Source organism: Orcinus orca, chromosome 4, assembly GCF_937001465.1.
Source record: "Orcinus orca chromosome 4, mOrcOrc1.1, whole genome shotgun sequence".
NCBI lineage: Eukaryota > Metazoa > Chordata > Mammalia > Artiodactyla > Delphinidae > Orcinus > Orcinus orca.
In genome coordinates, this window is record NC_064562.1 from 153,441,568 (window position 1) to 153,466,990 (window position 25,423).

At 56.0% G+C, this 25,423-nt stretch overlaps 1 protein-coding gene across 16 annotated transcripts in view; it reads left to right on the plus strand.

Annotated features, from left to right (window-relative positions):
* ZFYVE28 (zinc finger FYVE-type containing 28) overlaps positions 1 to 25,423 on the plus strand; it is a 109,096-nt gene that overhangs the window by 66,349 nt on the left and 17,324 nt on the right. For 3 of the 16 annotated variants that reach the window (XR_007476848.1, XM_004265176.3, XM_049708819.1), the window contains exons 7-8: positions 2,448 to 2,549; positions 9,374 to 10,657. Coding sequence is in view for 3 of the 16 variants with exons in the window: in XM_004265176.3 (XP_004265224.1) it covers positions 2,448 to 2,549; positions 9,374 to 10,657 (1,386 nt within the window). In the remaining 13 variants the exon portion in view is untranslated. Of the gene's footprint in view, positions 1 to 2,447; positions 2,550 to 9,373; positions 10,658 to 13,047; positions 13,153 to 13,262; positions 14,846 to 25,423 lie in introns of those variants that run through there. The other 13 variants (XR_007476859.1, XR_007476858.1, XR_007476854.1 and 10 more) reach the window with 10 other exon arrangements.

The window sequence follows — 25,423 nt, forward strand, 5'->3', positions numbered from 1 at the left end:
TTAAAAATAATACATTGGACTTTATCAAAATTTAAAATCTGTGCATCAAAGGACATTACCAAGAAAGTGAAAGACACCTAAAGTGTGGGGGTGGGGCAGGCCCTCCCTCCATGCCGGGCGTGCTCCCCCGGCCCACGCGAGCTGGACCTGGGCCGACCCCTCACCGTCCCCCGCGTTATGCCGGGCCCCCCCCCGGGCCCAGCCACGTGCCTGCCAGGCTCCACTGTGGGGCTGCCTTGCATGGACGTGGGCTGAGCGGGCGTGATGCCCGGGTCACCCGCCCTGTGGGGCTGCAGCTCTCCCCCTGATGGCTTGTTTCCAGGCCTGGTTCCCCCCATCTCCCCTTCCCACCCCCGGCCGTTGCATCAGCACCCGGGCCAGCTGGACACTGAACAGGTGTCTGCTGAGCTCCTCCTGGGACACGAAGACCAGCCTCACCCTTGTCTGCAGGGGTGCCCCGTCGTGGGGACGCAGAAACGTGGCCGCCCCACGACCTCCTCTCTGCCTGTCCTGGCGGTTGGCGTCACTTCCCGGAGCTGCTGAGCGGGAGGGAACCCTGGGTGCTCCGGCGCGTGCGAGCACCGCTGGACAGAGCTGTGGGAATGGCCTAGGTCCCCCGGTCTCCCACCAGAGGGGGTGGGCACGGTGGCTTTAGGGGTTTGTGCACAGACCTCTCCTGCTGAATGGATTCTTTTCCGGGGCTCGCAGCTCCATGGAGGCCGTGCTGGGCAGGAGGGACCCTGCTTGCTCACTGGGGGGCAGCCCAGGCCTCCCCAGGACCCAGGAGAGGAGACAGGGTCCCTCCCTGCCCCCGTCGCTGCTTTCTGAAAGAGGAGATGGCCAGGATTACCCAAACTCTTTCTTCTGCCTGTTTTCACTCTGCCTTTGCACTGAGACCACCGCATTTACCCACCAAGTTAAGGCTCTGCCTTGGGAAATCGTCCCTCAAACACGGTTAATTGAACCATGACTGTTAGCTCATGGAAGATCCGTGAAGCAGCCCAGAAGGAATGGAGGCCCGGCCGTGCCCTCTGCCCTCCGCTGGCTCAGGACACAGGCCCTCGAGCTGGTCTCTCCTTGGGGCCTGGAGGCCACTGGTCATGCTGGTCACAGCCAGGTGTGCCCCAGGGGGGCCTCACAGCCCATGTTTTTCCTGTTTTTAGAAAAAAAGGAAATCTTTTTGCCCACGAAACCAACCTTTTTTTAGGGGAAAACAGTCTCCTCGTTCCACTTTGTTTTTCAGTTTTTCTCACTGAACTGGGTGTTTCCCAGAAGTAATGGGGGCTCCCAGCTGGATGGGTGACCAGACCCTGAGGCCTGAAATAAGATCCTGTTCGTCCTCAGAGACGTGCCAGCGGCTCCTCAGTTACACAGACAAGCCCCCGAGGCGCCGACCTATGCTCCATGGGGCCGCGAGGGGACAGGCCCGTGTTCACGGGTGGACGGTCCCTGGGCACCCAAGAGGTGCAGGAGGCATCCAGAGAAGGGTCCTCAGGGATAGGTCCTCTCTCCGAGAGACGGGTCTGGAACGATGGTCACGCGCCTGGAGATGGGTGGGGCTGTGGCTACGGAGGTGAACACGGGACCCCCTGCCGCGGAATCGGGGTGCCCGGAGCTGGCATCTGGGCAGAGTCAGGTGGGCCGTGGGGCCCAGTCCAGTGAAGGGGGTCCTCTCGAGGCACGGGGACGCCCAGCAGGAGGGTCCATCCTGCCTGAGGGGTGACAGGAGGCTGCCCCCCTCTTGAAGGGTGCCTGACCGTGGGCCAGAGTGCTGGGAGGGGAAGGGGGCTTTGGAGACAGCGGCCGGGACAGGACATTCACAGCCTGGCGGGGCCGGGAACCGCGAGAGCCTGTGGCCAGTGTGAGTCGGAAAGTCTCGGGCAGCCCCCGGACCTGGGGCGTGTGGACGGAACGAGGGAGAGCTGGGAGAGCTGGGAGGACAGCCTGCGGGGCGCTGTCTGGAAAAATCTCGCCCTGTCTGCGCCGTGCTCCTGCAGGACCCACACCCCCAGGGGCCAGCCCTGGGGTCAGGGCTCCACGCTGGTGGGGGGCTGGGCTGGGCTTCACCTCCAACTCCTGTTTCCCTTTTGGAGTAGATGGTTCCAGGGCCAGTTCTCACCAACCTCTGCATTTGTGGTATATTTAAACACAAATCCAGTGTTTCCATTTTCAAGGAGGCAGATGTTAGCAACAGACCTTGATGCTGATTTATCTGATTGCGGCTGGGAGGTGCGCAGCCATATTTTTATCATTATTTTATGATCCCTCAAACAGATGTAGGCTAATCAACTTCGAAAGAGGATAAAATCTGGGTCATAATTTTCACTGCTTTATTCTAAACTTATTTACGATTCGATCGCAGAGGGGAAGCGTGTGCGGGGTGTGGTCTGGGCTGGCCACGCGGCTGCAGGACTTGACGTCAGGCTGGCTTTCTGTCTTGGATGCAGTGGCCTCGTGGTCTACGCGGATGGACCCCTGAACCTGGACCGCAAGGCAGAGGACATGTCCGAGCTCTTCCGGCCCTTCCACACGTTGCTGCGGAAAATCAGGTTGGCGGGGTGTGGGGGTGTGGGGGGGTGAGAGAGGGGAGGGGAGGGGAGGGCGGTGTTTGCCTCTGCGCCCCCTCCCTTCTGTGACTGCTCCTGGGGGTTGGCAATGGCCTCTCTGGACAAGGCTGGTCTTGCTTTGCCTTTACTGGACACCTCAAGGGTGGGTAGCTTGTCCCTGCCGAGCTTCAGAGGGTGGTAAACCTCACACTTCTGTGTGAGCTAATTCTTTACCTTCTGTCCACCTCGGGGGTGCTGGGACCTTGGTCTCTGTCGTCGGCTCCTGGTTTCTACTGCTTGGAGCTCCTTTAACCCCACACCCTTCCTCCCTCACAGAACAAGTTCTTTGTTCTTGGCCGGTAGCGTTAAGACCTTTACGCAGATGTCCGGTCCTAAGACAGCGGCTGCCCTGGCTAAGGGCCTGGAAGCCAGGCCCTCTTCTGGTTTCTCACAGAAACGTCTCCGTGGCCCCGCGAGACAGATGGGGCCTATCTTACAGGCGAGGCCCTGAAACCGGGGTGGTGTGGGCCGGACCAGGGCCACGCAGCCTGTGAGGGGAGGACGTCCCCCTGGGCCAGGCCACGCCCTGCACATTGGCTGGGGCTGGCGCCCAGGTTGGGGGCTGTTACTAGTTCTTTGACTAGTTTAGGGGGTGAAGTGCTCAGTTCTCTTGAGTGACCAGCGGGCGCCCGCATGCTGTGGCTCATCCTGCCCACCCCCCGACCATCCCTGGGTGGCGTTGGCACCATCTGTGCTGTCCTGTGGGCTTGTGACATCTGGCCTGGGTAACCGAGCTCTGCCCTGAGGGCTTCCCTTGCCCTTCAGCAGCTGGCCCTCCAGCCAGCACCCCTGACCTCAGCCTTCCCTTGAGAAACCTCACGTCAAGTTGTGTGGAGCCCTCACTGCTGGTGACCTCTGTGAGCTGACAGGGCCCGGCTCCTGTGGGGATGGGACCGCAGGGGGCTGTGGCCGCATGTCCTCTGAGCAGCTCCCTGGCCCCGTGGCCTCAGACGCCAAGGTCTTTCCTACCACGGTCCCTGGTCTCCGAGAAGCCCCCTTCCCAGGCTGTCGGTCCAGGGCTGACCCCGTGGACCCCTGCCACGCCCTTTCTGGGTCTGGCGGGACTTCCCAGCCTAGGGTGGCTTTCCTCTGCTGGTGCCTGTCCTTTCTGGGGGCCAGAGAGCACAGAAGCCTGCTCTAAACTGCCCTTTGCCCCATCGCGAGCCAAACGTGCTCTGAATCCAGTGAGGAGTGACCCGGGGGGTCCTTGGAGGGTCAGTGGGCACAGGGTGGGCAAGCCACAGTTGAGTGTCCCTAGCAGGACCTGACCCTGGACCCAGAGGCCGAGGCTCCTGCCCTCTCTGGGTGTCCGGCTGGGAGAGGAGACAAGGAAGGAGGGGAGAGGATGGACGACGCTGGGCCAGGAAGGGAAGCGTGTGGCCTGGGCCACGGCTGGGAGTGGCCATGGGGGGAGGGGGAGGGGGGAGACACCAGATGCTGGGGACTTGGGCAGGGAAAGAGTCCAGAACGTCAGAGACGTGTGACGTACTCAAAAGGCTGACGCACATAACTGGAATCAGAAGGAAGGAATGGAGAAAATGGGCAGAAGCAGTATTCAAAGAAATAATGGCCAAGAATTCTCCAAAATTGAAGAAAAAATCTCTGTCCACAGATTCCACAGGCACATCTGGGTATATCACAGTAAAATTGCTGAAAACAAAGAAAAAAGCTTAAACACAGCTAGCGGAAAAGGACATATTACTTTGAAAAGAGTGTACATCAACAGCTGTCCTCTGGAAGCCAGAGGCAATGAAATGATATATATTTAAAGTGCTGAAAGCGGGACTTCCCTGGTGGTCCAGTGGTTGGGACTCCACACTCCCAATGCAGGGGACCCGGGTTCAATCCCTGGTCGGGGAACTAAGTCCTGCATGCATGCCGCAACTAAAAGATCCTGCACGCCACAACTAAAGATCCCCCATGTTGCAACTAAAGATCCCCTATGCCACAACTAAGAAGAAGATCCCACTCGCCGCAACGAAGATCCCACATGTGGCAACGAGGACCCCTCGTGCCACAACCTGGCGCAGCCAAAATAAATAAGTAAATATTTTTAAAAATATAATAAAGTGCTGAAAGGAAATAGCTGCCAGTCAGGATTTTACAACCAGGAAAAATATCCTTCAGAAATGCAGGTGGGGCTTCCCAGGTGGTGCAGTGGTTGGGAGTCTGCCTGCCGATGCAGGGCACACGGGTTCGTGCCCTGGTCCGGGAAGATCCCACATGCCGCAGAGCGACTGGGCCCGTGAGCCATGGCCGCTGAGCCTGCGCGTCCGGAGCCTGTGCTCCGCAACGGGAGAGGCCGCAACAGTGAGAGGCCTGCGTACCGGAAAAAAAAAAAAAAAAAAATGCAGGTGATGTAGTGGGTTATTCAGAAACACGAAGCTGAAGAAATTTGTTATGAGCAGATTGCACATAAAGAAAAACTAATTGGAATTCTTCCTGCAAAGGAAAAAAATCTCAGATGGGAATGTGGAAGCACAGGAGAGACTTAAGACCCTGATGTGAATGAACATAAATGAATCTGCGCTGTACAAAACAATAATTGTGGAGTTTAAATTATATACATCATGGTTTAACATTTGAAAATCAATTTTTCTGTATTAATTTTTTAAAAAGGAAGAAAAACCAAATCATTTTGAAAGTTACAGAAAAATAATTTGAAAGATTAATGCCTATTTTATGATGAAAACATCTCTTAGCAAATTAGAAATAGAAGGGAATTTCCTTAATCCGATAAGAGATACATATGCACACACATATGAAGTTGGACCCTTACCTAACACCATATAAATATGAATTAACTCAAAATCAAGGACCTAAATGTAAGAGGTAAAACTATAAAACTCTTAGAAGAAAACATAGGACAAAAGCTTCATGAGATTGCATTTTGGCAGTGACTTCTTGGATGTAACACCAAAGGCACAGGTAACAGAAGAAAAAAATAGACAAATTGAGCTTTGTGAAAATTTCAAAATTTTGTCCATCAAAAAACACTACAATAGAGTAAAAAGGCAACCCATAGAATGGGAGAAGATATCTGCGTATCGTATATCTGGTGAGAGGTTAGTATCTAGACTATATAGAGAACTACTAAAACTCAACAACAAAAAGCCTAACGATCTGATGCACATGGGCAAAAGACTTGAATAGACATGTCTCCAGAGAAGATACGTGAATGGCCACCAGCACGTGAAAAGATGCTCAACATCACAATCGTCAGGGAAACGCAAATCAAACCCACAATGAGACACCACCTCACACCCACGAGGAAGGCTACTATCAAAGAAACAGAAAACAAGTGCTGGGGAGGATATGGAGAAATTGGAACTCTTGTGCACTGTTGGTGGGAATGTAAAATGGTGCAGCTGCTGTGGAGGTTCCTCAAAAAATTAAAATAGAACTACCGTATGATCCGGCAGTTCCACTTCTGGGTTTATACCGAAAAGAATTGAAAGAAGCATCTTGAAGAGATATTTGTACACTCGTATTCATAGCATCATCGTTCACAATAGCTAAGACATGGAAGCCGCTGTTGACGTATGGATGGGTAAGCAAAACATGGTCCAGCCATACACTGGGATATTATTCAGCCTTAAAAAGGAAGGAAATCCTGACGCATGCTGCAATGTGGATGAACTTTGTGGACATGCTAAATGAAATAAGCCAGCCACAAAAAGACAGATAATGTATGATTCCGATTACATGAGGTCCCTGGAGTCCTCAAAATCATAGAGACAAAAGGCATAACTGTGGTTGCCAGGGGCTGGGGGAGGGGAGAACAGGGAGTTATTGTTTCATGAGGACAGAGTTTTAGTTTTACAAGATGAAATTGTTACAGGGGTGGATGGTGGTGACGGCTGCACAGCAATATGAGTGTACTTAATGCCACTGAACTGTCACTTAAAATGGTTAAGATGGTAAATTTTATTAGTATTTTATCACAATAAAAAATTTAAATATCATCTACAATGGTGTCAATAAATATTAATTAGCATAAATGTGAGATGTCTAAGACCTCCACCAAAAGTTACAAAATGTTTTTGATACAAAATTTTAAAGACCTAAATAAATAGCTATCCCATATTCAGGGAGTGGAAAACTTTATATTGAGAAGATATCAGTGATTCTCAAATTAATCTATGAATTCAATGCAACCTCAATCAAAATCCCAGGAGGTTTTTTCTTTTGCAGAAATTGACAAACTAATTCTAAAAGTCCTATAGAAAGGCAAGGGGCCTAGAACAGCCAAGAAGAAAAAGATTGCTGGAGAAAAAGGACAAAGAAGAAGAATATTATTTATATGTTCTGCTCTTCATGGTTTTTGGGTAGTTTCCAGACGGTGCTGGTGTGACCGAGCTTGTGAACGTATGTGTGCATTTCTGCCGGGTGTGCTTCATTATAAAAGTGAGCAGAGCTGGAGACACTTCCTGCCGTATAGCTGTAGTCGTACTGGCAGAGATGTAGTGCACGGGGCATTCAACGGAACAGAGGGTCTGGTGCGACCAACACATGATTCATGACAGAGGTGACAGCACAACAGTGGAGAACGGTTGGCTTTTTCCAATGAGTGGCTGAATCAGCAAATATCCGTATGAGGACAAAGGTCCGTGATACACTCCTATGAACACGTCAGTTCTAGGTAGACTGCAGATACAAACGTGAAAAGTAAAAGAACGCTTTCAGAGGGAACCATCGAGTACATCTTTGTGATCTCCGAGTTGGCAAAGATTTCTTCACCAGGGCACGGAAGCACTAATCACAGAATAAAATGACATTTTGAACTTTGCTGGAATTTAAAACCTCAGTTCGTCAAAAGACACCTTTGAGAGAGTGAAAAGGCCGCAGAGTTGGACACAACATCCAATAAAGAACTGAGATCCACAATACATAAAGAACTCCTGTCAGTCGGTAAGAAACAGACAGTTAACCCAATAAAAAATGGGTGAAAGTCCTGAACAGGCACTTCAGAGAGGCTGTCTAAGGGTCCATCAGCGTATAAATGGGTGCACGACCTCCTGAACGAGCAGGATAAAGCAGTTTAAAACCACGACGAGATACCACTGCACACTCACCAGAGACGATGAAGTGGAAAAGTGCAAGTGCCCATGAGGGTGTGGGGCATGCAGAACTGTCAGCGGACCCTGTGGGCTGTCGGCGGGGACACACCCCTCACCAGCACTCAGCACGCGTGCTTGCAGAAACACACCCCATGCTCCCCAGGACAGGGACTCAAAGATGTGGGTCCCTGGCAGCCAGGGCCCCTCCGGGGTGGGACAGCTTCAGAGGTGAACTGTGATGCGTTTCCACCAGGAGACGGAATGATCTACAACGACCGCGAATCTCACCAGAGAGGGTTGTCAGAGCTGGCAAAGGGAAACAGAATATGCGATTAAGGGGAGTTCTCTGGTGGTCCAGTGGTTAGGACTCTGCACTTCGGCTGCCAAGGGTGCAAGTTCAATCCCTGGTCAGGGGGAACTAAGGTCCCACAAGCTGAGCACCCCAAAAAAAAAAAAAAAATGAAAAACAAAGGCATAGGAAAAATAAAATGTAATTGCACATAAAGGTTTAAAAAAAAAGTGTGCAATTAAATTTAGATTTCAGATAAACGATAATACTTTGTTAGTGTAAATATGTCCCCAGTGGGGGCCATTTGGGACATACTTACTCTAAAAAGTATTTGCTGTTTATCTGAAATTCCAGTCTAACTGGGTGTCCTGTGTTTCGTCTGGCACCTCTGCACAAACATAGCACTGGCAAACATGCCTGCCACGGAGGAGTGCAGACCGCAGGTTGCCGTCTATCTAGAGAAGGAGAACAGGGGAGGCCACCGCTGTGGTAGTCGGGATCGGGCCAGGAAGGCACGTGGGGGGCGCCTGGGAGCCCAGGTCGTGCTGTATTTCTTGATCTGGGTGCTGTTGGCAGGGTGTGTTCAGTTTATGAAGACCCACAGCTGAGCGGTTCTGAGAAGTGCACCTTTCCACGTGCTTCCCCGACTGCACTGGGATGTTGAACCAGGCGCTGAGACCTCAGGCCTGAGCTCTTCCCGGCGGAGAGCAGCATACACTGGCCTGTGGGACCCACTTTGGGCTCATCCCCGTCGTCGTCATTAGAGTCACTCCACCTTGGGTGTCGGTTCAATGCTGCTCCCCCCAGGGGAGGCGCCCTGCTGTGCCCCCTTCTGGTGGCTCCTTCCTTGGCTGCTGTGGTCATTATTGTACTTCAGTCTTCCCTTGTAAATGTTTATTATCTGTCTCTTCCTACGGAACCTGCTCAGCAGGGACCATGCCAGTCTTCCTGTGTGTCACCCAGGGCCTGGCACATAGGCAGTGCTCAGTAATATTTGTTGAAGCAAAGGATGAAAATCTATATATAAACCAATATATATCCTTTCACTCCTGAAAGTTTTTATTAATTGATGTATTGATTAATAATTTATAATTTTATTAATACAATTTTATTTTATTAATTTATTAACATATTATCACGAAGAATCAGGGTTTTCAGCAAGAGAGTTCAGAGTCTCATTTTTAAGCAAGGGCACATTCTAGAATCACCATCAGCCACCCACACGGCTGTTGTCCTGACCCGCGGCCCGGGGGACCCCTGGAGACGCACCTCTTTTGGTGGAGGAAGCAACATGGTGGGAGGTTAATTGCAGGCAGTGGACACCGTGTTGCTCTCCTGCTGGTGCCGAGCCCACTCGGCCTGGGGGCTGGTGTGGCCTCTGGGACCGACACTCTTCCTTTCTGTCTTGACGCTTGTAGGGATTTGCTGCGGACCCTGACCGAGGAGGAGCTTCACACGCTGGAACGGAACCTCTGTATTTCCCAAGACGTGGAGTTCCCCATCCGGGCGGACACCCCGGTGCCCCCTGCCCTGGAGCCCGCCCTGCCCGCACCCCTCGGCCCGGCGGAGCCCAGGCACGCAGAGGCGGAGCTGGCGTGCTCCGTGCAGGACGACGACCAGGAGCTGGAGCAGCTCAGCCGAATGGTGCACAGGGCTGGGGACGCGATGTCCTCTCTCCTGTCCCCGCCCAATGCCTGCCAGTCCCCCGCGCACGGGCCGGGCGCCGAGCGCGGTGCCCTCGGGCAGGCATCCCCGGGCGGACCACGGCTGCCGCCGGGCAGCGACGAAGAGGAGGGGAGGGTGTTCTTCATGGAGGATGTGGACGGGGCGGCAGAGCCCCCGGGCGGCCGGTGTGGGCGGGCGGGCGGCCCCCAGGAGAGAGGGCGGGGCGGGGAGAGCCGAGGGGCGGGGGCCGGAGCAGCCGCCGCAGCCGAGACGGAGGACCTGAGCGGCAGCACCGGCGTGCAGGGCGACCAGACACGGGCAGTGGGCCCTGGCTCCTGCAGCTGCCCGGACTCCCAGCCGCAGCTGGACGGCTGGGAGGCGAGTGCGGAGGACGCCCAGACGGCCGAGCTAATCGCCCACCGGACGGGGGGCATGAAGCTCTCGGCCACGGTCATCTTCAACCCCAAGTCGCCCAGCTCCCTGGACTCTGCCCTCGCCAACCCAGAAGTCCTCGGAGACGGCGTCTCCCCGGGGGAGCCGGCGGCCGAGGGGACGGAGGGCGGCCCCCACAAACTCAGCGCCACGGCTGCCAACAGCCTTCTGAACTCCTGCGTGTGCTGCAGGGGCTGTGCGGGCAGCAGGGAGGACGCGGCGGAGAGCCTGCGCGGCAAGTGCGGCTCGGGAAGCGTCATCCGCTCCTCTTACGTGGGCTCCGCCAAGGCCTGCGCCAAGGGCTCGGCCGCGGGGCTGCTGGAGGTCCGGCCTGACCCGGAGGCCTTGCCCACGGCGCTGGGCGTCCCAGACCCCGGGCCCTCTGAAGACGCCCCCGGCGGGCAGGAGCCCAAAGCCCCCACTTCCGACAAGTGCCTGGCACACACCTCAGGGCCCCAGGTGGACGCGGCAGACGGGCTGCCTGGAGGGGGCGGCGGAGCGAGTGAGCAAAAGGAGGCTGAGGCCCGGCAGCCCTCGGAGGCCGGGGAGGAGAGTCGGCGTGGAGGGGCGGCCGGGGAGGAGGCCCAGCACCTGCCGGGCTCCAGGTAAGAGCCGCTCTGGCCCCTGGACTCACCTCTAGTCGGTTTAGCTGCTGGTCAGGCCCTCCTGGACCCAGTTGCCACATCCAACCGAGAAGCGCCCCTCGTAGCCCCGACCGCCCCGTTTCTGGCGTGATGGGCGCCTTCAGGTGAGTGGGCGCAGCTTCGGGCCCTCGGTTCACCCCTTTTCACTGCTGTGGTGTGACCGGCGTGTGCGGACCGGCCGGGGCTGGGCCCCAGCACCCACCTGACCGGCGTGGCAGCTCCCGTGGGCCGCGGTTAGCCACAGAGACCCTCAGCCCTGCCCCGGGGGCAGCGGTGGGATCCCGAGACCACCCTGGGGCAGATTCTCGGGCAGGGCCCCCAGGACCCTGTTCTCTCCCCCAGAGGCAGCTGAGCGGGCAGGGCTCTGTGACACCCTGGCTCCTACATGACTGGCTCACGGCAGCTCTTCCTCCCCCGCCCCACCCCCGGGACTTATACTGAATGAAGCAGATTCAGCCAGCACTGCCCCGGTGCCCACCACATGCCCCGGCCCCCATCCTGGACGTGGGAAAGGAGGAGCCGGGCTCAGCCTCGGGGCCTCACACGCGGCTGTTGCACTGTCCTCTCACCAGACCCTGCCTCGCAGGCTCCCATCCTGGCTTCACTGTGTGCGAAGGGAGGTGGGAGGATGGAGAGAGGAGGGGGCTCAGCCCGGAGGCTGGACAGGCCCCCGCCCGCAGCCGTGGGAGCTGTGCACAGAGGTCAGCAGGGAGGGGCCATCTGGGTGCAGGGGCAGACGCCTTGCAGGCCTGTGCAGCCACTGCCGCCTTCTTCCTGGAGCGGCGTGTGGCCAGCTCCTCCAGCAGTGGGCAGGGGCTGGCCGGGAGCCCGTGGGGCTCAGGGCCGCTCTTCCTTCTCGAGCTGAACTCCGAGGCTCCGCCGCAGCCTTTTCTGTGTGGGTTCTGTAGGCACCCCCCAGCCCCTCGCAGCCACGAATCTACTTTCTGGCTCCGTGAATTTGCCTGTTCTGCACGTTTCATAGAAGTAGAATCCCTCGTTATGTGACCCTTTGTGTCTGGCTTCTTTTGCTGAGCATCACGTTTTCAAGGTTCACCCACCTTCATGCAGGTGTCAGGATTTCCTTTCTATGGCTGAATGATATTCCACTGTACGGATGGACCACATTTGGTTCATCTGTCGATGGGCGGGTGTGTCGTTTCCACTTCGTGGTTATCATTGAGTAATGCTGCTGTGAACATCTATGTACAGGTTTTTGTGTGGTTGTGAGTTTCCGTTCTTTGGGTGTCTCTAGGAGAGAATTAGTGCTTCACACGGTGCCCCTACGTGCTGAGGAGCTGTCACCGGCAGTTCTCATTCCCTGCTCACGTGCGAGGCTCCTGTTTCTCCACATCCTCACAAATACTTGTCATCATCTGAGATTTTTTTAAGTTCTTTTGATCTCCAGGCGTATCCCACTAGAATACACAGCTGAGTGACTGCTTTCAACTCGATTGAAGTCATTCTGTGTCTGAGGTCGTGCCCAAGTCTTACCCACAGCAGGTTAATTTGTTCCATTTAGCATGAGCTGTATAGAGATTTCCATTTGCATTTAATTTAATTTTATGATTATGTGAAAAATTTGCCTGGTTCCCGGCCAAATCTACAAAATAAGATGTATCTAGAGAAATCTCTTTCTACCTTATTCTCCTTCTCTGCTAAAGTTACAGTTTTCCAATTTTTTATAATTTATCCTTCAATTTAAAAAGTAGAAGCAAGGATGTACACACACACACGGACGCACACACGGGCACACACACACGGACGGATGGGCACACACACACGGACACACACACGGGCACATGTTTTCCGCTCCCATTCTTTGGCAGAGGACCTCGTCCTTCTCTGCCTTGCTTTCCTGACCTGCTAGCCTGAAGGCCTGTGGCCTGTCCATGACAGTTTCTAGAGGTGTCTCCACTGTCAGTTTCAGCCATGTGGGACCGCACTGTGTGGCTGGACCACCGTGCAGTCAGGCCCTGCCACCTGCCTCGTGGCTGTTTCCAGTCTTGCTCTTACAGATGGCACTGTGATGAGCAGCTATTTTAAAAAATATATTTATTTATTTATTTATTTGGCTGCGTCGGGTCTTAGTTGCAGGACACGGCATCTTCCTTGCAGCACGCAGGATCTTTCGTTGCGGCGTGTGGGCTTCTCTCTAGTTGTGGCACGTGGGTCCAGAGCGTGCAGGCTCAGTAGTTGCAGCACGCGGGCTTAGTGGCCCCATGGTGTGTGGGATCTTAGCTCCCTGACCAGGGATCGAACCTGCACCCCCTGCATTTGAAGGTGGATTCTTAACCACTGGGCCACCAGGGAAGTCCCAATGAGCAGCTCTTTGTGATGAGGCCATTTTTTAGGTTCAAGCCCAACATCATAATGTCCAGCGGAATGAATTCTTGTCCACAACCTAAGGAGCGGCTTCCTCCCTCAGGGCCTCCAGCTCAGTGGCCCAGAGTTGATTGGTAAGGGGATCATTTTTCTACGAGGCTGGTATGAAGCCATCACAAATTCTTTGACCAGATACGTGGACTTTCCAGCTTTTGACCTGCCCCCCTTTTCTTGCTGTGTCCAGGTGACAGTCAGTGAACACTTACTCTGTCTGGAACCCCCTCCTGCTTTCCTGACGTGTCCCGCCGTGGACACTGCTTGTTCACGTCAGGCCGGCAGCTTCCCAGGCCTCCTCTGGCTTAGCACAAATGCAGAAGCTGAGCTGAGAAAAGGAAACAGCCTCCGTGGAGGCCTCGGGAGACGCTCCCATCTCCCAGGGAAGCATTTCCACAAGGTGCAGAGGGTCTGAGGGTGGCCAGGGGATCAGGGCAGCCAGGCCTTTGGGCCAGGACCGTGGACAGCGGCGCCCGGGGCCCAGCACTGCGCCAGGAGCAGCTGAGAATCAGGTCAGCAGGTGGCGCCCGTGCCCTCCGCGGGCAGCGCAGACATGGGGAGCGTCATCCCTTCGCATCGCACGTGGGTTCCTGGGTGGCTGAGCAGGGTGCGGGGGAGGCGGCCCAACCTTGCAGAGCGTGATCTAACACGAATGGAGGGGCAAAAGCAACCTGTTGAAACAGACAGACACAGAAGCCCAGCCTCACACAGGCAGCAAGTTCACCGGAACTCGGACGGCGAGATCCCGGGCGTTGGTTGGCGTTGTTAGTATCATCTGTGCGCAGCCTCCCATGAACACAGCCAGGCTTGTGTCGGGTGCAGGTGACCCCCCGCCCCTGGCAGACGGAGAGACGGACCCCGGAGAGGCTGGCACCCGCCGTGGCTCGAAGTGCCTAGAGGGGCTGGCATCACTCTTGACCCGCCTGAGCGAGAGCCCGTCTGTCTGGTGACGTGCTTGGTCATCACTCGGCCGTGACGAGCCAACATCCTGAGCTGACCATGAGGCTGCCTGTCCAGCAGGTCCCCCTGTGGCCCCTGCCATGCGCGGGAGTAGGAGTGACCGCGTGTGTGGCCCCGTGCGTGAGTCAGACGGGTGCAGCCTCAGACCTCTGTGCCACCTTTGAGTCGGGTGCCATGAAGGGGACGCACCAAGCCGTGACCACGAGTCTGCTTTTGGGGCCATGTTCCCCGAGGACGCCTGGAGTGTCACCTCCCACACAAGCAGCGCACAGCCTCCAGGTGGAAGGACGGGGCTGCCGGGGTACGGCGCAGGCCGGAGGTGGGTCCTGGAGCAAGGGCCCGGGCGGGAAGAGCCCTGCACGTTCCCCCAGGCCCTGTCTTCAGCCGCACGCAGGCCGGTTCCAGCCGTGCTGTTGCCCGGGGTAGGGGACGTCGCCCCAGCACAGTCGTGGGCAGAATGTTTCAGAACCCAGTGTCCTTCAGATCTTTTCTTTCTTACCTTTTCCGTGCTTGAAGATTAACCTTTTTTGGGGAAAACTTAGCATTTTTAAAAGCTTCCTGTTTTTTGCCTAGACTCACCTCATCAGTCAGAACTGTCCACACTCTCGAGGCTGGCAGGAGCGCTCACTTGTCTAGAGGACGGAAACTCGCCCCCTCTTGGGTCTTTTACTAAAGTGAGTTTCCAACCTTCTTGAAAAAATAACACTGACTCTTGCTTTTTTCTAATTACAATTGTGGTCCCCACTCATTGTAGAAACTTATGAAAACATAAAGAAGAGTAAAAGAAGGAAATAAAAACCATTCCAAATCTGGTGAGCAGTTTTGTTATTTTTTTCACTTTTATTATTTTTTTCACTGAATGTTATTTAATGATCATTTATCTGCAAAATTCATTAAAACACAGTATTCGTAGGACTTAACGCTAACTTGCTGTACGTTTTCCCATTTCCGTATTTTGTCGATTAGCCTTGTGGTCCCTCTCCTTACGGTTTTGTGTCTGTCTCTGGGAATCCACCCTTAGGAGTAGAGTCGCCCCAACAAAGGCATGACCCTTGCCGTCACACTCCCTTCCTCAGCAGTAAACCGCCCCCCCACCCCCCACACCCACACACCCCCCACACCCACACACCCACACCCCACACCCACACCCCACACCCACACCCCCACCACACCCCCACACCCCACACCCACACACACCACACCCCCACACCCCACACACCCCACACCCCACACCCACACCACACCCCACACCCCCCACCCCCCCACACCCACACACCCCCCCACCCCCCCACACCCACACACCCCACACACCCCACACACCCCCACACCCCACACCCACACCCCACCCCACACCCCCCACACCCCCACACCACACCCCCACACCCCCACACCCCACACCACACCCCCACACCACACCCCCCACACCCCACACCCCCACACCCCCACACCACACCCCCACACCACACCTCCCACACCCCACACCCCCACATCCACACCCACACCACACCCCACACCCCCACACCCCACACCCAGCCCCACACCCACACCCCCACACCACACCCCACACCCACACCCCCACACCCCCACACCACACCCCCACACCACACCCCCCCACCCCCCACACCCCACACCCACACCCACACCACACCCCACACCCCCACACCCCACACCCACACCCACACCCCCACATCCCCCCCCTCCCCGGCAGCGCTGTCAGCACTGACTCACCTGGGAAGTAAGGTGGAGTTCCCTGCTTTGCTTTGTGTTTCTCTGGTGATGGTGTCCCTGAGCATTTCCTCCTGATTCTTCTGCAAATTGACCCTGCCTGTCTCTTGCCTGTTTTCCAGTTGGGTTTTCGTGTCTTTCTTGCTGCCTTGGCAATGTTCCTTCTGCCTGGTGTCTGTTGCAGGTCGCTTTCCCCAGGTTGTTATTTGCCCTTTGGTCTCATTTGTTGACGTGTCTTCAGTTATTGTTATTTGCTCTTTGGTCTCCTTTGTTGGCGTGTCTTCAGTTATGTTCTGTGTAATCAAATTCCTGAGCATTCTAGAGACTCGGGTCCTCTGCCTCTCTTTCCCTCCAGTGGGTCTGCGGTGCCGGGGGACATTCCGCTCACTGCCTCCTGGTGTCCCAGGGTCTCCTTCTTTGCCGTTAACTCTGCTCTGCCCTGGTGCGTAGTGAGAGGCCCGGGCCGGCTTGCCTTCTGAGGCTGTCTCCGGCCACTGGAGGGGGCCAGGGGGCCGGGTCCGCGGGCCATCGTGACGCATGGGCAGGCCCACCCCGGGCCCTGGCTCAGGGCTCAGGAACCGTCACCGCTTGTGCCCGCGGTGGGCTCAGCCTGCTCTGTGTTACTCAGCTCCGCGGCTGGCGGTGCCTTTGCCTCCCCACTCGGTGGGCCTCCCTGGCTGTCGTTCTGGTTAGAATGAAAGGAACCTGGAAGGGCACAGGCCTCTGAGCTTCTGCCCTTAAACTGGTGACCTGTGCCCCGACCACGCGCTCCTTCCTTGCTGAGCGTGGTGGTAATGGCAAAGGGTGGACCTTGGGGACATCTCCTCGAGGGGCCTTTCCGACGCGCGGTGCTTCCTCGCCTGCCTGGGGGGTGGCAGTGGAGCGTGTGTTCCTGCGGCGCGAACGCAGCGGGAGGGGGTCCAGGGGAGGAAGGGCGCCCGTGGGCTGGCAGCCACTTTAGGAGGGCCAAGGGCCTCTTGCTAGCGCGTGCCTCCGTTCCTTGTGGCTCCTCCGCGTCTCCCCCACCCTGGCCCTTACTCACCACTGCTGTTCGGGGCTGGGACTTGCCTCAGCCTTCGCCGCTACCAGTCCTGAGCCGCCTCGCTGCCCCATCACCGGTCTCACTGCTTCCTGGCCTCACCTCCGCTTTCTCACTCCCCACGGGTGGGGTGGCAGCTGGACAGGGTGGTCGCAGACGTTGCAGCGTCGCTTAGTCCTGGGCCGACAGCTCTGTGCTTCGCCGACTTTGCTCTTTTTCCGCCTGGCTCCGACTCCGGTGGACGCCCCGCCTTCCCACTAGCCGCGGCCCTCCGGTGCTTCCACGCAGGCTCCACTGCGCTTTGCCGGGGTGGGGACCCCAGGGACCTGGGGATACCCTGGGTCCAGCCCTGAGCAGCTGGGGCTACAGAGAGGAGGCCACATCCTCTGTTCCTTGGAGCAGGGCTCCGGCCCCCCAGGGCCACTGCCTGCTTCCCTGTACGGAGGGGCTGCTGGGATCCTCCTGGGTCCCTCCAGGCTGCGCCACGAGTGCCTGTGGGCCTCAGCCCGGCCTTGCTGCCCAGCCGGGGGGAGGCCGGATGCACTGGCACGGCTGAGCTTCCTCGAGCAGCATGTGGTGAGCGAGTCTCTGTCACTGGGAAACGTTCCCAGAGGCCCAGGGCTGCACTTCTGACCTGCTCTGTCCGCACTTCGCTGAATCCACTTTCCCTCCAGCGATGGAGTCAGGGGCCGGTCAGCCCCTGCCCTGTCCCAGGGCCAGTGCTGTCCACCAGCCTCCATGGCCTGGAAGGATGTGCGTCCTTTTCCAGTGTATGATCAACACCCACGACCTCTGGTGCTGGCCGTCAGGACTGTGTGGGGTGTCCTGGGGCGCGCGTCCTGAGCTGGCACCCCCAGGGAAAGGGGGTGTGAACCAAGGCATGGGAGTGACAGGGACAGAGCACTGCCTGGACTGACTGCTCAGTGAGCCGAGACTCAGGACTGCCCCGTTGCTGGGGGCCGCTGGGGGCTCCGCAGGGGACCACCTCCGGGATGCGGGGACAGGGTGGGGCTGGATCTAACCCTAACCCCTTCCTGGTGGCTGTGTGACCCTGGGCACCAGCTCCTGCCCCACCCCCGCCCCCACCGGTGTCGGGGTGGACACATCGCGGCTGTGTCGCCAGAGCCTCTCTGGGGCCGGGCAGTGGGCGCAAGCCGTTGTCCCCGTGGCAGGTGTCCCAGCTGCCACGCGGAGCCCCGGGGTCTCCCACCCACCTCCTGCCCCAGGAAGGAAAAACGAGAATGACTGAGCGGTTTAAAAATAGAGGAGGGCTTCCCTGGTGGCCCAGTGGTCGACAGTCCGCCTGCCAATGCAGGGGACACGGGTTCGTGCCCCGGCCTGGGAGGATCCCACATGCCGCGGAGGGGCTGGGCCCGTGAGCCATGGCCGCTGAGCCTGCGCGTCCGGAGCCTGTGCTCTGCAACGGGAGAGGCCGCAACAGTGAGAGGCCCGCGTACCGCAAAAAAAAAAAAAAAAAAAATAGAGGAGAACTTGGAATTAATGAGACGCTTGAAAAACAGATTAGGCCTAATGACTGTCATCAGATGATGGGGCTCCCGCGGGGTGAGAGAGAAGCCAGGCTGAGTACCGGCTTGGGGTCAGAGGGCAGGGCTGGGTCTGGGGGTCCTGGGAGGGGTGCTGCCCTCCTCCTAGACGGGCCTCCCCAGCGTCTGGAGTCTTTCTAACTAACTCACAGCTGGGTGTTGAGCTGCTGTGTTCTGGGCCGGGAGGACGGCTTGGCCGGCGCAGCAGCCACTGTTTTGGGTGGGAGAGGCAGGTGCAGGGGCGCTGAGCCCAGCACCCAGGACAGCTCCTGGCCCGGGTGCCCCCCAGCGTACCCGCCCCACCTCATGATCCCACCCAGTGCCGGCCTTCAAGGCCCCTGGTCCCGGAGAAGATAAACTTGACTCCTAAGACGCAGAGTGCCGGCTGGGTGCAGGGCGGCTCCTTCAGCGAGCACCTGCCCTGGCAGTGACTTCACGGAGACCTGAATAGAGGGGCCCAGGTGCCAGAGGAGCAGAGGGGGCAAGAGGAGGTAGGGGTGGGGAACCCCAGAGAGCTCTGGAGGGCAGCAGGGCAGTGATGTTTTTCTGGGAGGAAGGTCCGGCATCCGAGGCGGTAGCATGTAAGCACGGTGAGAACACAGTCTGGTATCTTAAAGTTGTTTTAAACAGCTTTATGGAAATATAACTGTCGTACGATGAACTGCAGCGTATGAGAGTTCCGGTTCCTCCACAGCCTTGCCAGCCCTCAGCATGGTCAGGCTTCTTACCTTTAGCTGTTCCAGTGGTGTGAGTAGTGTCTCATTGCAGTTTTCACGTGCATTTCCTTAAGGACTCGTGACATTGAGCACCTTTTCATGTGTTCACCTGCCATCGGCCTATGCTCGTTGGTGAAGTGTCTATTCAGATCTTTTGCTGTTTCTTTTCATTGTGTTGTGTCCTGATTGAGTTTTGAGAGTTCTTTATTTATACTGTATACAAGTCCTTTATCAGATATATAATTTGCAGGTCGTTTCTCCCAGTCTATGGCTTGTCTTTTCATTCTAAGAGTATCTTTTGAAGAGGAAAATTTCTTAATTTTGAGGAAGTCCAGTGTATCCATTTTTCTTTCATGGATTGTGATTTTGAAGTCATATCTAAGGGTTATTTTCATAACCTAAAGTCACAAAGATTTTTCTTCTGTTTCTTCTAAAAGTTTTATACTTTTAGGTCTATGATCCATTATGAGTTAATTTTGTATATGGTGTGAGGTATGGATCAAAGTTTTATTTTGTTTTTGCATAAGGATAGCCAATTATTCCAGTATCATTTGTTGAAGACTACCCTTTCTCCACTGAATTGCCTTTGCACCTTTGTCAAAAATCAGTTGACCACATATTTCTGGATTTTCTAGTCTGTTCCATTGATCTGTTTGTCTATATGGACACCAACATCACACTGTCTTGATTATGGTGGCTTTAAAATAAGCCTTAAAGTCAGGTAGTATAAATCTACAACTTAGTTCCGTTTTTTCAAAGTTGTTTTGGCTCTTCTGGGTCCTTTGTATTTCACATGAATTTTAGAACCAGGTTGTCAATTTCTACCAAAAAAATAAAAAATAAAAAAAAAACAAGCCTGCTAGGACTTTGCTTGGAATTGTGTTTAATCTATAGATCAACTAGGGAAAGATTAACACTTTAGTAATACTGAATCTTCAAATTCATGAACACAGTATATTTCTCCATTTATTTAGGTCTTTAATTTCTCTCAGCAAAGTTTTATAGTTTGTGTCGTTGAGGTCTTGCACATCTTTTGCCAGATTTATCCCTAAATATTTTGTATTTTTGATGCTGTTGTAAATGGCATTGCTTTATAATTTCAGTTTCCAGTTGTTCATTGCTATAGAGGTACTTGATTCTTGTATATTGATCTTATCTCCTGCAACCTTGCTAAACTCACTTTATTCGATATGGTAGTTTTTATGAAGATTTCATCAGATTTTCTGCACAGATGTCGTCTGTGAGTAGAGCCACGTGTGTGTCTCCTTTCTAACTAGGCGTCTTTTACTTCTTTTCGTTGCATTTTTGCACTGGGGAGGACCTCCAAGTACAACGTTGAACAGAAGAGTTGACACAGGACATTTTTGCCCTGTTCCTGTTCTCAGAGGGAAGGCATTCAGTATCTACCATCAAGTGTGATGTTGGCTGTAGGATGTTCATAGATGCCCTTTTTCAGGTTCAGGAAGTTCTTGTATTCCCGGTTTGCTGGACTTTTCTCAAGTACTTTTTCTGCATCTTTTGGGATTGTCATATAGTTTTAATTTTTTAGTCTGTTAATGTGATAAATTACATTGATTGATACTCAGATGTTAAGCCATTGCATTCCTGGGATGAACCTTACTTGGTCACTAGGTATTATCCTTTTCATGTATTGTTGGCTTCAATTTGCTAAAATTTTGTTAAGGACTTTGCATCTGATTGTGAGGAATGTTGGGCAGTACTTTTCTTTCTTTGTAATGTCCTTTTAAGGTTTGGGTATCAGAGTAATGCTGAGATCCTCAAATGAGTTGGGGAACATTCCCGCTTATTCAATTTTCCAGAAGATCTTTTGTATAAGTGGTATTATTTCTGACTTAAATATTAGTTAGAATTCATCAGTGAAGCCATCTGGGCCTGCAGTTTTCTTTATGGAAAGGTTTTTAACTACAATTTCAATTTCTTTACTAGATATAGGTGGTGGGTGTCAGCAGCTGCTTTGGGGCCCTGCCCAGCTCTGCTATACCCCCCACCCCCTTGAGCCCTGGCAGCACTGTAACCTCATGAGTGAACAAAGCTGGAAGAGGCAGATGTGCCAGGGACTGGTGGACGCTTAGGACCTGCCAGGGCAGCTGTGGGATCCATGGAGGGGTCGCCACAGCAACACAGGAGGCCACCTGCTGGGGCTGCCACCCTCCCTCACAGGGCACCATTGCATCAGGCCCTCCCCAGCTCTGGAGGAGGAGCTGCCCCTTGTTTCACAGACCCACCTCTGGGGGGGTGTGGCCGGCGGATGAGATGGACCTGGGAGCCGCTGGCTCTCCCTGCCTCTGGACTCCAGGGGGACCAGCCTGGGTGGCCTTCCTCCTCTGAGCACAGCCTGTGGCCTGTGACGGGGGAAGTGGCTCTGACGGAGCCCAGGTCCACCCTGCTGGCTGAGGCCATGCCATCAGTCAGTTGCCAGGCCAGGATGGCTCAGTGAAGACAGCAGGCATCAGGCAGGGTGTCTGCTGTCTGTCCTCCCTTGTCTGGCGAAGCCGCAGGTTCCCAGAACTCCTGCAGCCCCTCAGGGCTCTGCAGAGTGTCCCTGGTGACGAGGGGCTGGCTGCGGCTCCCTGGCTGTTCCCCACAAGTGTCGCAGGGAACATTCCTTCTGGATCACCGTAGTGATGACCAGAGACTCCAGGTGGTCACAGTGGGACGTGTGCCCACAGACCAGCCTGGGGCAGACCTCGGGCACTCCTGGACTGGGCCCTGCTTGATGACCAGCTCCTGCATGACCTTCTGGGGCTGGCCTCTTGGACCACGGTGGTGGTGGGAGCCTGTGGCCCTGAGGCCACTCCCCCACCCCCAGCCTCACAGCTGGCACCCCCGGCCCTTTGCAGAGGCTGTGATTAGCCCCGTGTTACAGACCCAGGGCCACACAGCACGAGGCAGACTCGCGCACCCCCCGTCCCACCCGCACTGTGAGTCCTTCTCCAGAGGACCGTGGGTGGTGGTTACTGTTTTCCCATTTTACAGACAAGTAAACTGAGGTTCTGGGAGGATACATTCTCTTGCCTAGACAGCAGGGGAGTGATGCCCGAAGGCCCTCAGCCTGAGCTGTCTGACCTCTCCTAACTTCCCAGCCCCACCCTGGGAGCCCTCCCCACGGCAGGGCCTCCCCTCCCTGCCACCAGCCCAGGGCCCATCGAGGGCAGGTGCACCCAGCTAGGGCCCCCAACCCCATAGCAGGTGCTCACCTGACTTCACAGACAGGGGCCTAACCTCCTTAGAGCCAGGCCCTCTTCCCGGCTCCCAGTTGGTTTTCCTGGGCGCTGGCCCTGGGGCCGGGATGGGGGCAGAAGCCCTTGCCCCTGGGGAGGGAGGCCGGTACTTCTCAGATGCTGTGATCAGCAGCTCTGTGGGGAAGTGGGCCCTGAGGCCAGAATCTGCGAGAAATGCCCCACCCAGGTACAGGCAGGGCTACGGGGCATGTGTGCAGTGGACAAGCAGTGCGCCAGGAAGGTGGTGGGGAGGCGGGGAGGCGGGGAGCCGTGAGGGTTCCGGTTCTGCAGGGGTAGCAGGCAGCAGAACCAGGTCGGAACTTACAGGTGGCAGGCGCCGGGTGGGGCTGCCCAAGGCTGGGGAGGCGGAGTCCTCGGGCACTATGGGCCCCACGTGCGGCGCCCGGCTGGGGTCTTCATGGACTTACAGACGGTAGAGTCACGCCTCTTGCCAGGCCGTGCTTCCTCCCCCAGGAAGCCCTCCCTGCTGCCTGGTGACTGTCCCCATCTGGCATAGGCACTGGTGGGATTCTGATGACACGATACTTGCTTCTGTCTCCCCAGATGGGAGCCCTGATGGGCCTGGGCAGGGCAGGAGCCTGTGGGCTCAGACAGAGGTGGGCAGGGGACAGTCTGGAGAGCACAAAGGATGCTTGTTCCCTCCAACCGGCTCATCTCACGGGACATCAGTGGTCGTGCTGCTTAACTAGAGGAAACGGGAAATGAGCTGGTTTTCAGTGTCTTGTTTACATTTAGTATTTGGAACCAAACTGCAGTCTTTGCTGTCCTTCAGTGATCTCCCTGGGGGCCCTCAGAGGTCCTGCTGACCTCGTGGAATGGGAACAGCAGCCGTGAGGGCCCCAGGGAGGGGAGGCAGGGGGGTGGACTGCACCCCGAGCGCCGCGGGATCCCACAGTGCGGATCTGTGTGTGACGGTGCCTTGTTAAAACCCTGTGTTGTTGTTTTGACTGTGGACTCAATGCTCTATTTCCTTAATCTCCAGTCTTGTGGGAATCCAGTGGGAAAGTACTGCAGCTTCCGGAGCATTTGTCTTAGGCCAGGCACGTCCGCTTTCAACGCACTGTCCCTAGTCCTTGCCACGTGGGTGTAATTATTCCCATTTTATAGAAGAAAATGATGAGGCCCGAAACCATCCCTCGAGGGACGGCGTGTGAATGAGACCCCGGTGGGCACGCGTGCGGCACGTGGAGACCGCTGCTGTTCCCGTGGTCACAGGAGCCTGAGCGTGTGTGCTCTCATGTCACACTCGTCCCCACACCCACACGTGCCCCGACGGCTGTGCAGGCCTCCACCCTTAGGGGCCTGCCCACTCTCTCTCTGTGTGCATGTCGCTGTCCTGGCCCCCACCCCGTGGCCACAGGGACTGACCAGTGAGGGCCAGGCTCCTTCCCTGGGCCTCCCAGGGGGCTGGTGGGGGACCCCAGTGGTGCAGGCCCCTGGCTGCCCTGCCCTCCCCAGGACAGATGGCGCTGGCCCGCGGGGAGGAGATGGCTGAGGGCACAGCTCTGCTCGATAAGTGGTTGGTCCAGCCTGACAAGCTACAATGTTTTCCCATAACGACGGTCTCTCTTTAGCATGTAACACACCTGGGATTTCATTTAAAGTCCTTTTTGGTACTTCCCTGGCAGTCCAGTGGTTAAGACTCCGCACTTCCATGGCAGGGGGCGCAGGTTCGATCCCTGGTCAGGGAACTAAGATCCCGCAAGCCACACAGAGTGGGCACCCCCCGCCAGAAAAAACCTTTTCACTTTTAAAACATGACAGGATTCATTTTTAAAGGGATGCGCAGATAATATGCAAATAAATTATATCTTCTAAATATATGAGCTCTAGCGCAACGTGTTCTAGAAATGGGTTGAAAACCACCGTAGAACCAGGTCTGGTCACAGGTAGGCAGGACTGGAATATGTGAACTCGAGGTTGCAGCCGGTCCTCAAATGAGATGGAAGTCAGGGCTTGTCTGGGCAGAATACGTGTCGGGTCACTCATAGGGGTGGTGAGCCCTCGGGGTTGTCCTCGTGAGCCCTGTGGTCTCTGCTCGGAACTTTGGGGAAGATGCAGCTGTGATCTTCTGGGAGGCGGTCATCACGGGTCTGGGCGGCCCCCACCCCCTTGCCAGTTCGGGGCCCACCGGCTGAGGGGAGACCCAGGCGGGGAAGGGCCGTCTCACTCCCAGAGAACCCTGAAGGTGCCCCGTCTGTGAATTACGCCGGTGTGCCCGCTTCTTTGGACGCTTCCGTCACTCGGGCCCCCTCGCTGTGGCCTCACACTGCCCCACCAGCGCTCGGGCACCAGGGCGTCCGCCATGCGCCCGCCCTTCGGACGTGGTCGCCCTTGTTCTCACCGCGCCCACCCGCGATGATTTTCCTGCCTGTTCTGGGCCTGAGCAGCAGGGTCTGGGCCACGTCACCCCCTGGGTCGCCTGGCGGGTGAGAGATGGACTCGGGACTGGACCACAGCCTCCCCTCCGGACTGGTGTCCTGTGGTCCCATACGGGGCACTACAGACTGGGCAGCTTCAACGACAGAGATGTATAGTCCCACAGTCCTGGGGCCCAGAGGTCAAGCTGCGGGCTGGGCTGCAGCCCTGCTGGAAGCTCTAGGGGATGGTCCTTCGTCGCCTCTCCCGGCTCCTGGCGTCTCCGGCGGCTCCTGGGCTCGTGGCTGCGTCACCCCAGTCTCTTCGTCCTCCTCACGCAGCAGTCTCCCTGATTCTGTCTTCTCCCCTTTCCCTTGTCAGGACGCTTGTCGTTGGGTTTAGGGCCACCCAGATAATTCGGGATGATCTCATGTCAGGATCCTTAATTTACTTACATCTGCAAAGGCCTTTTTTCCAAATAAGGTCACGGTCACAGGTCGTGGGGATTGGATGTGGACATATCTTTTGGGGGGGGGGCCCTCGCGAGGAGTCATTCCTTCAGACACATTTTCTGGATGCAGCAGGAGAGGAAGAGGACGCAGAGACAGGAACCTCCAAAGCTGTGAGGTTTCAGGAGGCCCTGCGGGTTGATTTTTTCCTGAATCCGTTTAGCACTCGATCACAGGAGAAAGCCTTTATTCCCACAGACAGCCCGCACCTAGTCTTCCTCTGTGTCTAATGAATTT